We start from the raw sequence: 14,835 nt of genomic DNA, 5'->3' as shown, positions 1-14,835 counted from the left end.
CAAGTGATCAGGGTAACCCTTAATATTTTTTTTATTTATATGGCGACACAACGTTTGCCGGATCTGCTAGTAAAATATAATAAAATGTTCATCAAGTCTGGATGTATGTATGAACTACGTAGGTATGTATTTACATATGAGTATGCTTTTTAGAAATTCATAATAATACAAATGCAGTTTATACGTACGTACTACGTAGATATAAAGTATCATATTAACATCAGTTTTGTGTGAATTTTAATTCCAACAGCCTAACACGAAAACATTTGCATAAAGAGATACAGCTGGGAGCGAGGAGGCTGAGTGATTGCAATAAAACTGGTAATTTAAACAAATGAAAAACAGGTTAAATCCACGGATGTAACATGATGCGGACTCGCGAATTTGTAGTGGTTTTAATATAGCTTTGCTTTTATTAATACTTCGCTCACCTAGCGACCAGCCGGAGCGCATAATCCGTGTACCTGGCCGCCGAAGAACACTCGTTCCAAAATAGCTGGAGTAAGAATATAGACACATCTCCAATTTCCAGCGGGATTGTTGTGATTGAAACAATTTTTGAATTTGGCACAAGTCTTGCCAGTCATTCTCGGTTGTTTTATTACTATATAAAACTAAAGTTAGAGTAATGTCCGTTTCTTAGTCGCTATAACCTAGGCGTTGGGCGACAGCCAACTGTCACACAAATTACGCCTAATCGATGCGTAATCGGTATCGACGTGTGACGTGATCCTAATCATCGCTAACCTACCACATTGTAATTGCAATAGACTAGACACTTAGGAGATATCTACATTATTTACTACAAAATATACCTATATTTTGTAGTAAATTATTGGTAGTAAATTTGTGGTATTCAATTTTTTAAATATATTGATCTTGTGTTCATATATGGAAGGTAATGTCTTTCTTTAAAGGGATTTTAACGATGATGGAGCTAAATAAAAATAGAAAAAAATGTCTTGAGTCTGGGGGTATTGTCAGGTACCTACCAATCCTTATACCAAATAATGGTGGGATCGTAATATCACATATTTTTGAAATAAGTCGTATATGTATAAATTAGATAAATTTAAAATTTCGAAGGTGGTAGAACCCTTTGTGGTTCGACTCCGGCGGCACCACCGCCACACCTATTTCCGTCTAATAACAGCAGTGTTATGCGCTGCTGTGTTCCGTTTTGAAGGGTGTGGTAAGGGAGACATACTTTTCTGAGGCGTTCCAGCTTAGTCCTCAGGGGTAGCGGCGCATCTGTGGCCGAACTCAAGTAGGAATATCTAATCCCATCTGGGGTTGATTACAGATCTCCATGGGCGGCAGTAGCCACTTACCATCAGATGGACTGCATGCTCGTCTGTTACTCCTATATTATGATCAAAAACATTAGTAATATTTCTGTAAAACTGAATAATGATGATAATTATGATAATGATATTATATCTTCGCGTCCCACTATTGAAGTGTTGAAAAATACATATTTTGTAACTACTTCATTTATATTGTAGTTAATATTACAACTTGGGCGTCCTTTTAGAATTGTCGGAGCGGATAATTATGAGGATGATGTTACGCCTTTGTCCACACAACGCTCATAATTCGCCCCTGCATTACGCTCATGCGCTTGCATTTCAGCTGAAAATAGCTGGCGAATATGCGTCACAGTCGTGACTGATCTCGCAATTACTTATGAGAATAATTTTGTTTCTTTACGCCGACGTTGGGTGAATCAATATTGCAACGCACGACTTGATTAAGGTTTTATTTTGAAAGAGTGTATAAGTGCTTCTAAAAATAAGATTAGGTATGTATTAGGTATATGAATTCAAAAGTCGGGCCGTACGACGTCGCAAGTACGTGAATCATCTAGATATTGCGGTCTCACGACTGGGCATTGGACAAGGGTTCTCTCCGAGTGAGGCGTCTGAGACATAGTCAACCACGTAACAGTGCGAATTCGTAAACACCTTTTTTATTCAGTACTTTTAGGAATAGAAATTTCATCACTATGTTTTTCTTCATTGTTATAACAATATGTTGCACGTACTCGGTACTTAGCATAAAATTAGACGTCTCTGGGATTTGAATCCCACTCTAGTACAATCTTAGTGCAAGGGAATTATACTTACTTTATACTCATTTATTTTTATATATTATATAAGTTAACAAGAAAATCTCCATCTGTTAAATACCTATAAAGTAAATCCCAGCTTGTATTCAGCTCGTCTGTCAAGAATCAAGAATCAAAATTATAAATAAGACACAAATCAAAATCAAATTTTTTATACTAGCTGACTCGGCAAACTTTGTACCGCCTCAAAATCTATGTATCAAATATATTTCATATAAAATATAGCCTATGTTACTCGTGTATAATGTAGCTTTCGAATGGTGAAAGAATTTTTAAAATCAGTAGTTTTTGAGAGTATTCATTACAATCAAACAAACAAACAAAGTACTCCTGTTTATAATATTAGTATAGATATAACAGTAAGTATTTAGACAATTATTTTTTGAACGTCAACAATCTACTACTACTTCGCAATGTGTTTCGTTTTGTAGAAGAAGCGACGAAAGAAACTCCATAAAACGTCTCTCAAAATATTTCACTTACGTACCTATACCCATTAATTGTCAAAGTTAATTTAGTATGTGGAGCTGCCGGTACTTTACATAGCTCACAACTTTGTTGGTCAAATGAACTTGTTTTTAATAATCTTTTTTGGACAGCTTTTGGTAAATAAACTGTTTAACCTTTCTGTTCGTTTTAAAAATTCAAAACCATATATGAATAACCTAATAAATAAATCTTAAATGTTATTTTTTTTAGACTCATAGATAAGTAAAGATTGCTCACTCCTAACAAGAAAATGTACCCAGTTTTGAGAATTGAAATAGTTGCGTAAAAAAGTTTTGCCACGTCTCCGTGCTAAAATGTCCCTAAAATATTTGAAATAATTATTTATTTACTATGTAAATTACGCAGTATTAGTTATTTATTCGTTAATTTTCTCTAAAAATGTTTATATCACGGCGTGCGTAAATTGACGTTTTACGCACGCTTCGCGTGCGCAAAACCCCCATTTCCGACCCCGTAATATAAAATTTTATACAACACGCGGACGAAAAATGTTTTTCTGACTCGTGTGATTGCAGTCCTCGCCTGCGGCTCGGCCTGCAAACTCACACTTGTCAGAAAAAAATTTTTCGTCCTCGTATTGTAATGTACTATTTTATTTGTCAAGAGTTCAAAAAAAGAACTTACTAATAAGCCGTTTGTGGCTTCATTCAATTTCAAGGCGGCGAAGTATCTTTACTAATCTATGTTTAGACTACATAACCGACTTAACTGTTTAAAAGAGACCTGTGTTAAATCACATACGGTCGCTCTCATAAGGATATTGACACACTTTTTTCTGGTGCAGACTTCACAGTTGTCGAGCGGTTTAATGGATGGATTAATGATGTGCCGAGTCGGCCGTTTTTGGTATTCGAGTACTTTAGCACTCATATAAAAAAGAATCGAGTCAGTACTCGAGTCCAAAGTATTCACAAAGTACTCGAGTACTTTGCACAACACACAGTCCAATAGCACGGAAGAGCAAAAAAAACGTCACTCACTACACAAAATTAAACAAGTTTTTACTTGTACGAGTAGTAGTTGTAGTGTACGAGTATCGTCAGTATTCGAGTATTACTGGTACTCGAGTATCACTATTGGTACTCGAGTATGCGAGTTTATGTACGTACTCGAGTACTGACTCGAGTCGACCTGACTCGGCACATCTCTACATGTGATGCATGCGTGCTGCGTGCACCCAAAAACAAGAATCTTCATAAAATTATTTCACTCCAATCCACTAAGTATCAAAGTGGTGGTCGTTTAGACATTACTTTGTGAATAAGTTCTAATATAGATTATTAGTATCTAATTTATTTATTATTCTCGCGCTAAATACAACTCTTGACGTCCAGATCGTTCTTTTTCTTTTTTATGCTAACTCATACAATCGTACCTGCCAGTGATTATATAAATAAGAGCTTAATATTATAAAAATAACATAAAATAATTAATTAAAAGAATACTTATTAGGACGAGCAAAGCGAGCCCTCTATAATTCGAAAATCTTGCAAGCTTTCTACCTCTTTTATGAAAAAACTACAGGGCTTATAAATTTGAAACTTAACATAGTTACTTAAGGTCATGTCTAGATTGGAACAACACGATTGAAATAAGGTTTTGTACACCATGACCATGTGCCCATGGACATCTGTAATCAACAGAGGTCGGCCACAAATGCGCCGTTCCCTTGAGGACTAAGCTGGAACGTCTCGGATACTTTTTTTTTTAATAATATATCAAACGAGCATGCAGTCCCCCTGATAGTAAGTGGCTCCTGCCGCCCATGGACATCTGCAATCAAACCCAGATAGGATTACATATTCCTACCTGAGATCGGCCACAGATGCTCCGCTACCCCTGGACTAAGCTGGTACGCCTCGGAAAAGTATGTCTCCTTACCACACCCTTCAAACCAGAACACAGCAGCGCTTAACGCTGTTGTTATGAAGCACAAATGGGATTGGCGGTAGTGCCGCCGGAGTCGAACCACACCTTACCTTTCCTTATCACCTTAATTTAAACTATTCGTCCGATTTATTTAGTGTTAACGAAAAAGTTAATCTATTTACAATATGCTCAGCGAAAATGTATCTTAATTTATAGTAATTTATGCATGATTATTTTGGCTAAGTGGCTTCCATATAAAATTCACGTATCATCGTAACGTACATCAAGATAGCTCTGACAGCTAAAAATTATAAAATTATAAATACCCTCATTAGATGACACTAATGGCAAAGTAAAGAAACTATAATAAGTATAGTATAGCCAAAACACATATTTTTATGAATTGTATTCTCCAGGTTATTCTGATGTACTTATAGCCTGTAATATTGTAAAGTTTCATTTTAATGCGATTAATATAAGGCCAAACATCTATCCATACTCACAAACTTTTGCCTTTATAATATTCGTTGGATATTATTAAGGTTCTGACGCGGTGTAGTTTCAAAAACTCCACATGTCCAATTAATTTATTGTTCCCGTATTGTACACAATTGGTTATGTTAGGTAGAAACATAAAAGAAATTACAACACTAATTGTTACAACACTGGCAAGAAATTACAGCAGGCAACACACATAATTCATTAATTTAATAGTTAATTTTACAATTGATAAAAATGTTATTTAGTAGAAGTAATTGGCAGCTCATTCCCGGCTTTACGAAATGTATCCCTCGGAGCTTTAGTAAATTAAAGAAGTCATTATGGCGAATTCAACATTCACTGATAAATTACCAAAATCGACGTGAAGATAATAATAAAGGTCATTCACCATCTTGGTGATTGATAACAGACTCCAGATTATCTTAAAATGTATTGCGTTTCAGACATCCACAATAGCTTATATACTTATAATAAATATTTTTCCACAAATCAGATGCAATGATTTTATATTTATAACGGAGTTTAAATTTAAGATACCAAGAAAGATACCAAGGATAAATCCCAAAAAAAATATGTACAATCCCAAAAAAAATGAATCTAATGTAAGTTATCCACCACAAGCATTTAAAGAACCACTTGGTTCTGGTTCTGGATCAAAGTTAGCTTTGCTCTTCATAGGTCTTCTGACGAAAGGTAGGACTAATAATTTATTGTTAATTAATCAGTGAACACATCATCTTTGCTGATATAGGATCCTAAACTGAATATACCATGCACGATACGCGAGATATGCTGCGCTTTTTGCTAGTAATAATATAATTTGAATAGATTTCTAACAATCAGTACTAGGTTCTACTCGATGATTCGCTCTTGGTTAGAGGTTAGTGATAATACAATACCTATAAGCATATATACAATTACATACATAAATTCACTCAAAATCTCTGAGACTGAGATTTTATGTATTTATATTTTATATTTTTTGGTAAGGGATAAAATTGGAAGTAAAAAGGTAAGTGGTCACTGCCACAATGGATTTTGTGACATATGGACTTCGATCACTAATAAGAACTAGTGATCGAAGCATATGGAACAATTTCTGAGGCTGGTAATATATAGGTCCTGAATAAAAAAATCAAATAAATATTTTTGATTTTTGATTTAGAGGTACGTTGCTACTCCTGTCCACTAAGATGGTAGTATAATATGTAAGTCAGCGGGCATCCTAGCGAAGCGAAAAAATTCTAATTCTATGGGGTATCCACACCTTTCTACCTAAACACAAGAACTGCTTCGACCGAACCATACTGGTTCTACAACATAACATTCGTAAATATTTAATAAGGTTTATATTTTAGCATATTAGCACTGATAGGCCTAATGGTTAAGAAACTCGGCCTCTCGATCGAGGGGTCCGAGGTTCCAATCCCAGGCGCATCTCTGCTTTTTCAAAGTTATGTGCGTCATAGAAATTAATTATCACTTGCTAAACGGTGAAGGAAAACATCGGGAGGAGATTTATGAAAAAAAATCTCAAATGTATGTGTTGTCTCCCAATACGCACTTGGTCAGCGCGGTAGACTATGGCCTAATCCTTCTCATTCTGAGAGGAGACCAGTGCCCAGCAGTGGGCCAGTAATGGATGAAGGTTTATATTTAGTATTTTTTTCTGGCTTTCGTGACGGACCGTACAGAAATTAGTATTCAAATTATATTTAATAGAGTAGCGAAAGGTTTTTATGTCTAGTTTCTTTATAAATTTAATTACAAGGTTAGAACACCTGACACACGCTGACGGATCTATAATTTTATGTGCTCATTTCATACTATTTCTTTGTGGAATTCCTTTAATATATGGTTTAACAGATTGTCTACATATTTTGCACTCATAAGTAAAGTTACTTCAAAACGCTGTGGTATAAATTTCGTTCTTTCACTCTCTAGCATCGGATTCGGGTCTTATTCATTTACTCTACTGATTTTTTCTTCATTTATTGCAACTTGCATGTGGTAGCCAAACAAAACCTCTACCGAGAGCTGTTGAGATCACGCATACATATGGCATGCATGATCTCAATCTTAATATATCTGAAAGGAGACTCATGCAGTGAGACGGATAAAGATTTCTTTCTTTTTACCCGACTGAGGAGGGTAATGTTTTTCGACCGCATGTCTGTATATATGTCCTACTAGTTTTTGCCTGCGGCTTCGCCCGCGTTTAAAAGAAAATAATATAATATACTAACATACATAAAACTGTAAGTTCGTACCTTCAACTTACTAAAGATCATCACTTGATCAAATAGGTACATAGATTACGATTCAATCCTTACTAATATCGATTAAATAATTAATCAATGTTTTGGGTCCAAAAGATCGATTCTCCGATTAATCGATCTTAGATCGCGACCCATAGTTCCCGTGGGATTTCCGGGATAAAAACTATTCTATGTCCTTTCTCGGGTCTCAAACTATCTTTGTACAAAATTTCATAAAACTCGGTTCAGTGGTTTAGGCATGAAGAAGAGACAACCAGACAGACAGACAGACAGGCAGACAGAGTTACTTTCGGATTTATAATATTATTAGTAAGGATTCTTTGGCACGCCCTGGAGCCCAAACCTTTTTAACGCCCTGGAGCGCAAAATTAAGAAGCCGGGTTTATGTTTTTGTAATAATAATTGGCCAAATAGATTTAACATTGTAGTGGTAAAGGAGAATGCACTCCACCTGATGGTAATTGCCTATTGTCACCCGTAAACATCGGTAATCAACCCCAAATAAGTTTACATTCCCATTTGAGGTTGGCCACACATGCCCGGGATAGCATGTCTTCCTTAACTGCACACTACACTAACACTGATTAGGCATACAGGCTAACAGTTTTTAGGCAGAACAGGCGTGGCAGTTCTGCCTTCGGAGCTGAACGACAAATCAACCTTTAGGTTTACAACCTTAACAATTTTTTGCCATTTAGTCATCTTGTACAACATGACATGGCATGAATTCTGGTATATGTAGGTAGTTCTTTCTTCGTTCTACTGGCAGGTCAATAGCATAGGAGTACTTCACCACATTGCGGCGCAGCATATTAGTGAAAGTGCTTCAGAAGTTTTTCATTAAAGTTTCATGACAGATAACAGTCAATCTAGACGCACGGCAGTGCATCGGACAAATTTGATCAAATTCCAACCTACCGCACTAGCCTAAATGTAAGTATACGAGTATTCCCCAGGAAGGACGGCGGTATGTGTCGTCACATACCATTGTAAACACCAGACCATGCGGAAAGTGCCGTGTTCACCTGGGCGGAGCCTGATGGGGGAAACACGTTCAGAGGATTCCAGTTGCATTCCGTTGGACATCCCGGAGTCCTCCGGGTCCAAGTTTTAGGGCGGTAAAAATCCCACGACACTGGGTACCTTTTGAAGGTTCCCCCTCGTTAACAAAAAAAAATGTATACGATTAGTATCTATAATAATCTACTGAGACCAATAGCTTCTGCGTGCCCGCCAAAGCACGAAAGCTTATCTTGATCAGTCCTGGTAATTCTGTGATGCGCAGGGTTGTTAAATAATTGAATGAAATAATCCATTTATACGGTCTCACAAGTCACCGTCTATCAAGGCGCTCCTATTTCATCCAATGCTCCTTATGCGGATGCTTAATTTGGATGCATATGAGGCACTGGCTCGTGATAACAACTTATACCAATACAATGACGGAGGAACGCCAGTTACTGCTAACATGTCTTAATTAGGTTGCTAAAAATCAAACCATGAATCACACACATAAACAAGAATACAGAAATAGATTCATCATATTAAGTACGGAGTAGATAAATAGATGAAATATAATGTAAAATTGATAATACATAATTATGAACAATAAACTTCTTAATTATATTTTGCTTGTTTGTATAGATAACCGATATACAAATAATTAAGGTGTATTGAGTGTACATTCATTATTGTTACTACCTGGCCGGTCCGAAATGATTTTTAATTACCTACCTACCTTTTAAGTGTTTAGTAAATATGGACAATGTAAGAATCAATGCAAAAATAATCGGTTTAATGGTTTTAACGCGGTATTTCTAAATGGAAAGTTTAGTTCATATTGGTATAAACTCGGGTAGTACGCACGTGACTACTAAGAAACATTGGTTATAAAATATTTCCGATCGACTTGAAATCCTGTGGAATCCTGTGGTGAAGTGAATATAACAACAGTGGTGAACAATACTTATACATATATATCCCACTTACAGATGTAAGTATTATATGTGCCAGATAAGGGGTGATAACCCTAGAGGGTGCGTCCCCAGGTGGCGGATCAGGGTATGCTCGCCAGCAGTTAGAGAGAGAGAATCGAAAATCTAAAAAACGACTGAATATAACTTGCTCAATTTTTTGAACAGGTAGAGTTCTAATATGAAATGATGTACGTAAATGCATGCCTTTAACAACAATAAGGACTTCCTTAAGGACCCTATAATAACTTTATGATAGGGGCAAAAACACGCTAAAACTTTTCATGTAGTATACAGTACTGCATGCATTGCCGAAATTTTTAAACGCACTCTGAGCTTACTGATTTTTTTTTATAATATAGGAGTAGCCGACGAGCATGCAGTCCACTTGATTGTAAGTGTTTTTTGGGGTTCAGCAAAAGCGTATTTTTTTCTACATCGTCTGATTATATTCTTATTTGCAATAGACCAATTTCTACCAAACTCTCATTATAATCTTATACTCGCATTCTCTACACTGCTTGTTGATCTCAATAAAAGTAGATTAAGTAGTAGGTATTATTAGGTATAGTTATGGTAAATAACAAAATCAAATAAATAATTTATCGCTAAATATTTTTTAATCAGTAATAATGTAGTTTTATAGACATATGTGTATTAACTTTTCACTTTTCTTAATAATAATAATCATATAACGCTCTTGTAAAAAGGATCGAGCGATGACGAGGAACGAAAGGAACCGGCGAATAATTTTATAAGAGATTGGTGCGCTAATACATGTAAATTGCAAGTACCTGTTCATAATGTAGGTATTTTTTTTTAATTAAAATGAATTGACTGCCATTAGGTATTCTTAATTTCACTAAGTTCAGTTGTCATTGATTTCTCATAGGAAATTTTATAAAATGGGTCGATCTAAAACTGCACTTGGATACAGTCCTATGACTTCTCTCTTACGGCAACCACAAGAAGATAGGACGAGGCCCTATACCACATCGAGGCCTCACGACGGTAATGTAATGTAAAATGTTGGTGTTGCGGGAGGTGGCCGGTGGGGCGCGTGGGGCTACGGGGCTGTTTGGGCGCTTGGGGCACGTGTGAAGGCGCGCGGGAGTGCTCGTCTCAAAATAACCCGTCGTATTTCGGTCGCGCCGCCCCCCGCCGCCGCCCTCGCAGCGCCTGCGCAGCGCCCGATCCGCCGGCTCCGCACTATCCGCTAACTATTCGCAATCGACCGACGTCTTGGTTGTTGGACTTGGGTTATAATGACTTGACTTCTGCTAAATGAACCCGTGGACTAGTATAAGTTTATCACAGTGGCGTATTTATTTAATTTTAGGCGAGCGCAGAAGCGACCGCTATAATACGATAAGGACGAGTAGCGTCGAGTGAGAGTTTTTTTGTGCGTTGTGCTGCAGTGGCGGCGTGATGGAGAAGCAGTCCAGGTGGTCGGAGCAACGCTCCGAGAGGCGCGAGCACGTCGTGCAGCAGCAGGAGCGCGTTCAGCGCACCGAGCACCACTACACCCACCAGATGCTCACACAACAACGAGGTGTGTAAAATATTTATTTTCATTTAACACTCCTCATACTACTAAGCACCCCTAAACATAGTAAACCGTTTTAACGATGTAAAAGTGGCCCTTGCGAATTTTGTAATGAAGTAGTTATTCGTAAAAACAAGAATACTGACAAGACTCGCTGCAGCCGGCGGTTGCGCGAATTAAGAACAGCCTGCGAGGTCCCTTCTTGATGAGTAAGCGTACTAATAAAATCACGCATCAGGAAACCAAAGACATGCACAAATTTGTGCATAGCGGTTTTCCACGCGAGCGAGATAGTGGCTATTCTGGGGCGCGCGTGGGCGCCGGCCGCTCGTCCCGCCGCGCGCCGCCCGCAGGAATGCGCTCCCCTGCCGCTCGCATGTTTTTCACACTAGTTTTTAATATTATATTTCAAGGAACATAAAAGGAGCCCAGTGAACTTATAACAGAATGAAGTCGAGGTTACAGGCCCGACACCGACTTTTATGCAATATTTAAATCCTCAATGGCAATTCAGACGGTGTTATCGCACCGTGAGTTCACTTGTCTCTTGCTTAAGGCTGCAGTGCGAATTCACGCATTTAAAACTTGTTTACTTTTAAGGCGTAATGTCGTATCCTTATATGGAACCAGAACAAATATGTCTCCATTCAAGGATTCTTTTTTATTTCAGTATAAAAGCTTAAGGTATTAAGAAACTAGGCCGAATATTGATGTAGCCTTTTATCAGTTATTCTAACGACTATCATTACTAATATTTATCAGTGTTACTTATAACTTTTGTTTTCCCTTAACGTGCAGTAAACAACACAATTATGTAACGTGATATAGGTAAATAATAAATTCTATTGAATGAAATTGTTTTGGTCCTATGTCGTATTTGTTTATTGTAGTCACAACAAAGTAGTAAACAAATCAAACATGAGATGCATTAGAAAGTCATTTATGAGAAAATAAATGCGCGTTGCATTTTAATCAAATATCGTATGTGAGAGAAATATTGCGTGCATTAACTATGCAAATGGGAGATCCCATAAAAAAGTGAAATGTAAACAGAAGCTTGCTTGCAATAATTAAGTGGGTTTTAAAGAAAGCAATTATATGTAGTTATAAAGAGCTATTGTCGTTAATTAACAATCGACAATCATAAGATTCAAGATTACCAATTAAATGCAAATCATGACAGAGAAATAGGACGCCTTGTAGTTTATGGCAAACAATAACAACTGTTTTTTTTCTTATTTTTTATATTTAAATAATTTTGTATGATAATTCTAAAATTATTTCAAAACCTTCGTTTTTAATATTCACGTATTGTTTACATTTACGTACTCAAAATAAATTATATACCTAATGAGTATGTACACAACACAGACTTAGCACGATGTTCCAATTTTAGTTCCAAAACATTATTAGTTTTTAAATTTGTTTAGATTTATTCACTTTTACACTATTATATTTTTAGAACGAAGTTATTGCACGACACGACAACTATAATAACGTTAAATATATTTTAATACAGAATATTAATGGATATGAAGAGTTAAAAATAGTAAAGACATTGTACAGGGCTACGAACATTTTCCTATTTATTTTAGTAACATTCGGAACAATTTATTTGATCAACGTCACGTCGAGTAGAGATTTAATGGTCAGTAAGTATGTGACCTCTTTTAAGTTACGGCCATGTGTGTGTAATTAACATAGCGTTACATTCTGGAGTCGCGATGACAGAGAACATCTGTTCAAACTGAAGCACACCTTAACATTTTATTATTTAAAATGGAAATAGTAAACACTGAGCGACTATCGAATGACAATCGGGCATGACTCATTCGCTTCCATACGTAAAACTAATATCGGTTTCTTGTCAGTAAAGTCAACTAATTCAAGTAAACCAAGATTAAACCTTATTAACCACGTTAATTAAGTTAAGTAAATATTTAATAATTAATTATGTATATCTACGACTTTCTTTGCCAGAAGGACAAGTAACATTCTATCACACTCTAATTCGAAATATGTTGCTAACGTTCATTTACATCTGATAAAATCTTTAATGTTCAATAAAATATGGGTACACGTGCCGTTTTTGCATTCCATCGCTTTAATTATCTGGTTTCTACTTTGATATACGACTGAGAACTACAGAATAATAGGATCAACAAAACACTGGTAAGAATACAGTGTTTTCACTCTTTCTTTGCGCATGCGTTCATTGAAAACAGCGATACCTTTTCACCAACTACGTTCATTATTTCTGAGAAGGTCAACGACCAATGTATTACTACTGATTATCTATTATGCATGTGCTTAGATAATATTGCTATTGCGATTGTCTCTATGTCAAGCCTGCCATGCCAGTTTCGTTTGATCGTACTATTATCGGCTTTGCATTTGTTAACGAGAATTGTGACGTGCTTGCTATATTATCTACACTGTTAGATTACATCTCATATTTTGGTTTTCATACAATATCGTCGCAAGTTGGGTAGAGGTAATCGTATATTAGTAGTGTTACTTGAAGCAGTCGGCGCGGGCAACGGTAGACGACAGGTAGATGGTCATCTCGACGTGCTGTCTGGTTCCGTCGAGAGCGTAGATCGCGCTCATCGTTCATTATAACGTAATCGCTTAACTGTAAGCGCGTCTCGGTGCTTGCCTCCATCTTATCTCTACAAAAAACATTAAAAAAACACATAACCCAATCTCATACCTCCGTTTAGCGCACTTACTAGAACAACATTCATTTTATTCAAGAGTTATATTACATATTTGCAGACAGTTTGCAAAAAGAAAATTAAATGTTGATTGCATTCTTTCATTCTGGCATCTATTTCCTTTTTTCATCATTTCATAGCGATATTGTTTTAAAACTATTTTGATAGCATAATACTTGAACAGTTAAGCATGTGATAAGGCGTCAAGCCAGGAATTTTAAGCAAATTCGCATGGAAATCTATGTACACACTTCCTTTTTTAATTAATTCTAATGGCACTATCAGATTAACCCTCGTTACTGACGTATCCATTGATTTACCTAAGTAACAAATATTAATTTCTGCATAAACAACATTCATAACATTTTTTACTTGAATTTGTCAATTTTCGATCTTTGGTCAGCAAAATTAGATACATTAAGTATGCGTAAGATATTTTCACTAATATAATCACATTTGGATAAAATTACCAATAATAATTTTAACTTGACTAATAAAAACTTTATACCATTCTAGTTGCATTTTATTCAATGCAACAAGTACAGATACATAACAGCGCATACTTCCATTTTTAATCATTAATAAGTAATATTTTGGAAGTAGTAGTGTATAATCAATCAATTTCTATAACGCCATGTGGTACTACCACTACCACCTGCTCTTATTATGCTTGGTAACTAACAACCACATTTGTAAATTATTGTGTGATTTTGTAATAGGATGTTTACTTAAAGGAGAACTGAATATGATTTGTTGTCTATATTATTTTTCGATACTATAATTACATTATGTTATAATTATAGTATGCCTATGCGAACCTACTGCGAAATTTGTTTATAATGTAGGCATATATGTAAGGTCCTAAAGACACTGCTTAATGCATTTTTAATTACGATAATATTTATTACCTACCTACCTACATGCCCTCATTATATCTGAAAGTAAATCAAACTCTGGTAATTAAACTGAAGCACCAACCATAACTCCTTGAACCACACATGGCTTGTATCGTTTCGTTTATAAAAACTTACCGAAATGGTATTGTTTGAAGATAAAATAAATTACAAATGCTTTTATCAGAAACGGTTAAGGTTATCTTAAAGTACTTGGATATTTTTATGAATAATAGTAACAAAATATGTATTTTACTTAATTGTTGCAAAAAATAAAGTTTAATGTTTGTTAGGTGAATGAAAATCATTTTGCAAAGTGGTAGGAGCTATTCGTAATTTGACAATGTTCTAGTCTAACTAACTAAGCTATTGAACTAATGATCAATTTGATTACCTACTCTTTTAAGTACAAATTTGTT

The 14,835-nt window shown here is 35.9% G+C and overlaps 1 protein-coding gene across 1 annotated transcript in view; it reads left to right on the top strand.

Moving 5' to 3' along the window:
- The first annotated feature begins 10,469 nt into the window (after positions 1-10,469).
- Positions 10,470-14,835, top strand: part of Kettin (kettin protein) — a 29,663-nt gene continuing 25,297 nt past the window's right edge. Inside the window, exon 1 of the mRNA XM_073074622.1 lies at positions 10,470-10,812. Within this exon, the coding sequence (XP_072930723.1) occupies positions 10,689-10,812 (124 nt within the window). The 5' untranslated portion in view covers positions 10,470-10,688. The remainder of the gene's footprint in view (positions 10,813-14,835) is intronic.

The sequence above is a fragment of the Epargyreus clarus genome, unplaced genomic scaffold (genome assembly GCF_041222505.1).
Source record: "Epargyreus clarus isolate Ecla_fem2 unplaced genomic scaffold, WU_Ecla_fem_2.2 ptg000007l, whole genome shotgun sequence".
Classification (NCBI taxonomy): domain Eukaryota; kingdom Metazoa; phylum Arthropoda; class Insecta; order Lepidoptera; family Hesperiidae; genus Epargyreus; species Epargyreus clarus.
This window is presented reverse-complemented; position numbering and strand designations above follow the sequence as displayed.